General features: G+C 49.7%; 1 protein-coding gene across 1 annotated transcript; it reads left to right on the top strand.

Annotated features, from left to right (window-relative positions):
- The first annotated feature begins 414 nt into the window (after nucleotides 1-414).
- On the top strand, nucleotides 415-3,022 carry LOC101679327 (protocadherin alpha-6). The gene is given in 3 exon segments (XM_013052307.2): nucleotides 415-2,264; nucleotides 2,266-2,419; nucleotides 2,421-3,022. Coding segments are annotated over 3 exon segments (2,451 nt in total). The 5' UTR covers nucleotides 415-540; the 3' UTR covers nucleotides 2,994-3,022.
- Nucleotides 3,023-3,993: the final 971 nt, after the last annotated feature.

Raw genomic sequence — 3,993 nt, 5'->3', positions numbered from 1 at the left:
AAATTGATAAAAAAATAAATAAAAAAGAAATCAGGCAAGGTGAAACTGGCTCTGCAAATTATGAACATAAGGAGATTTACTATTAAATTAAGGCAAAATAAGAATTTGGGCGGGGGGGAGGGGGGTTGGTGCCTGGGTGGCTCAGTCCTAAAGCATCTGCCTTAGTGGACCGCAAGGTCCTGGAATCGAGCCCCGCGCTAGGCTCCTTGCTTAGCAAGCTTGCTTCTTCCTCCCCAGTCTCCCTGAGTGTTCTCTCTCTCTCTGTGTCAAATAAACAAATAAAAATCTTTAAAAAAATATTTTTTTTTAATTTAAAAAACTACAGCTTAGCGCGGTTATGTGAATTTATTTCTTACCCTTTGTAGCCGCATGATGTCGCTGTCTACCATGAAGTCAACCTAGTTATTACAGTATGCAAAATCCATTCCTCCTATTACGGATTAGTTCCATGAGTGCCCAGGGATGGCAAGCTCAGAAGAATTGGATTAGCAGACTCTGGATCGCACAAAATTTATCTTAGCTGCGAGACAAGATCTTCTGATGGAAATAAAACAAGTATTTGACATGATTATTACCCTGGAAAGCAGACTGGGATCTCAGTATCTGCTGCTCTCGCTTCTGCTCCTTACAGCGTGGGAGGAGGGCAGCGGCCAGGTTCATTACTCGGTCCTGGAGGAGGCCAAACACGGTACCTTCGTGGGCCGAATCGCCCAGGATTTGGGGCTGGAGCTGGCAGAGCTGGTGCCACGCCTGTTCCGGGTGGCGTCCAAAGGCCACGGGGACCTTCTGGAGGTAAATCTACAGAATGGCATTTTGTTTGTGAATTCTCGGATCGATCGGGAGAAGCTGTGCGGGCGGAGCGCGGAGTGTAGCATCCACCTGGAGGTGATCGTGGACAGGCCGCTGCAGGTTTTCCATGTGGAGGTGGAGGTGAAGGACATTAACGACAACGCGCCAGTGTTTCGTTTAAAGGAACAAAGAGTGCTGATTTACGAATCAAGACTGCCAGATTCTCTGTTTCCACTAGAGGGCGCGTCAGATGAGGATGTTGGCTCGAATTCCCACTTAACCTATAAACTCAGCTCCAGCGAATACTTCGCCTTAGATGTGAAAACCAACAGTGAGGACAATACACAAATTGGGCTCGTGTTAAGGAAATCCTTGGACAGAGAGGAAGCTCCTGAACATAACTTACTGCTGACAGCCACTGACGAAGGCAAACCTGAGCTCACTGGCTCTGTTCAGCTGCTGGTCACTGTGCTGGACGTGAATGACAATGCTCCCACTTTCGAACAGACTGAATATGAAGTAAGGATCTTCGAAAATTCTGGCAACGCAACAACAGTCATCAGACTGAATGCTTCTGATCGGGATGAAGGAGTGAATGGGGAAATTTCATACTCTTTAAATAGTCTTGTTCCAACCACGGTTAGAGACCAGTTTAGAATAGATCCAAATACTGGAGAAATAGTAACTAAAGGGAATTTAGATTTTGAAAAATTAAATTTATACAAAATTCGTGTTGACGCGACGGATAAAGGTCACCCACCCATGGCTGGACATTGCACTGTTTTGTTGAAGGTTTTGGATAAAAATGATAACATCCCTCAGATTTCATTGACTTCCTTATCCTTGCCTATCCGAGAGGACGCTCAATCAGGTACTGTTATTGCCCTAATTAGCGTGTCAGATCTTGACATAGGTGCCAACGGGCAAGTGACCTGCTCACTAACACCCCATGTCCCCTTCAAGCTGGTGTCCACCTTCAAGAACTACTATTCGCTGGTGCTGGACAGTGCCTTGGACCGCGAGAGCGTGTCCAACTATGAGCTGGTGGTGACAGCACGGGACGGAGGATCGCCTCCGCTCTCCGCCACCGCCAGCGTGTCCGTGGAAGTGGCGGACGTGAACGACAACGCGCCGGCGTTCGCGCAGCCCGAGTACACGGTGTTCGTGAAGGAGAACAACCCGCCCGGCTGCCACATCTTCACGGTGTCGGCGCGGGACGCGGACGCGCAGGAGAACGCGCGGGTGTCCTACTCGCTGGTGGAGCGGCGCGTGGGCGAGCGCGCGCTGTCGAGCTACGTGTCGGTGCACGCGGAGAGCGGCAAGGTGTACGCGCTGCAGCCGCTGGACCACGAGGAGCTGGAGCTGCTGCAGTTCCAAGTGAGCGCGCGCGACGCGGGGGGGCCGCCGCCGCTGGGCAGCAACGTGACGCTGCAGGTGTTCGTGCTGGACGAGAACGACAACGCGCCGGCGCTGCTGCCCGCGGCCCGGCGCGGGCGGCGGGGGGGGCGGCGCGCTGAGCGAGCTGGTGTCGCGGTCGGTGGGCGCGGGCCACGTGGTGGCGAAGGTGCGCGCGGTGGACGCGGATTCCGGCTACAACGCGTGGCTGTCGTTCGAGCTGCAGCCGGCGGCGGGGGGGCGCGCGCAGCCCGTTCCGCGTGGCGCTGTACACGGGCGAGATCAGCACGACGCGCCCCCTGGACGAGGCGGACCCGCCGCGCCAGCGCCTGCTGGTGCTGGTCAAGGACCACGGCGAGCCGGCGCTGACGGCCACGGCCACCGTGCTGCTGTCGCTGGTGGAGAGCGGCCAGGCGCCAAAGGCGTCGTCGCGGGTGTTGGCGGGCGCCGCTGGCGCCGAGACGGCGCTGGTGGACGTCAACGTGTACCTGATCGTCGCCATCTGCGCGGTGTCCAGCCTGCTGGTGCTCACGCTGCTGCTGTACACGGCGCTGCGGTGCTCGGCTCCGCCCAGGGAGGGCGCGTGCGGGCCTGGGAAGCCCACGCTCGTGTGCTCCAGCGCGGTGGGGAGCTGGTCGTACTCGCAGCAGAGGCGGCAGAGGGTGTGCTCTGGGGAGGGCGCTCCCAAGACCGACCTCATGGCCTTCAGTCCTAGTCATCCACCCTCTCTGGTAGTGGGGGATATGAGCGAGCAACAGGATTTAAATGATGAGCATTGTGCCAAGGTAAGTCTGAATTTTCTTAATTAACAGTTACACGTACATGAAATAGTAAATCCTTCCGTAGAATTTTTCTTTACATTATTCATTTTTTAAAAATTTGAATAAATTTCCTTAAGATAATCTGTTCATTTTTCTGTTAAGTATTGTAATCTATTTAGTTTGTTATTAGTCTTAATTTAAACTGTAATCAGACATTGTATCTATTTGTGGTGCATTTTTAATATGCATATATTATGCTACGTAGTAGCATTTTTCTAATTATTATGTAGAATTTTCATTTCTTTGCATTTGATCCAAATAGTGGTTAAATAGAAATTCAAGGGAACTTGCACTTGATCAAGTAAATTCATATAAAATTTATATTCCTCAGACACTGCACATCTCTTATGTTTGAATTTTATTTGGTGTGTTGCTTTTCATGGAGAATTTATTTCTTCTTCTTCTTCTTCTTCTTCTTCTTCTTTTTCTTCTTCTTCTTTTGTAAATATTTCTTCTTTTTAAAGAGTTTTTATTTGGGTGCCGGGGTGGCTCAGTTGTGCCTTCCACTCAGGTCATGATCCCAGGGTCCTGGGATCAAGTTCCCATTGGGCTCCCTACTTGCTCACTGTCTCTATCTCAAAAAAAAATAGAGATTGAATCAAGTTTTTATTTAAATTCCAGTTATTTAACTGTTATGTTAGTTTGATGTGTACAGTTTAGTGATTCAGCACTTTCATACAAAATTCGGGTTTCATCAAAAGTCGACTTCCTAAAAAAAAAAAAAAAAAAGTCGACTTCCTTAATCTGGGTCATCTATTTAGTCCATCACTCACCCACTTCCCTTCTGATAAGCATCAGTTTGTTCTCCATGGTTAAGAGTCTGTTTCTTGGTTTGCCTCTCTCCCTCTTTCCCTTTCGCTCTTTTTTTCCTTTGCTGATTTCTTAAATTCCACATATGAGTGAAATCATATGGCGTTTGTCTTTCTCTAAGTTATTTAGCTTAGCATGATACTCTCTAGCTTCACCCACATTACTGAAAATGGCAAGA

The sequence above is a fragment of the Mustela putorius genome, unplaced genomic scaffold (assembly GCF_011764305.1).
Source record: "Mustela putorius furo isolate JIRA1106 unplaced genomic scaffold, ASM1176430v1.1 tig00000145_pilon_pilon_pilon, whole genome shotgun sequence".
Taxonomy (NCBI): Eukaryota; Metazoa; Chordata; class Mammalia; order Carnivora; family Mustelidae; genus Mustela; species Mustela putorius.
The sequence above is the reverse complement of the archived record's forward strand: the minus strand, read 5'-3'. Positions and strand labels throughout refer to the sequence as shown.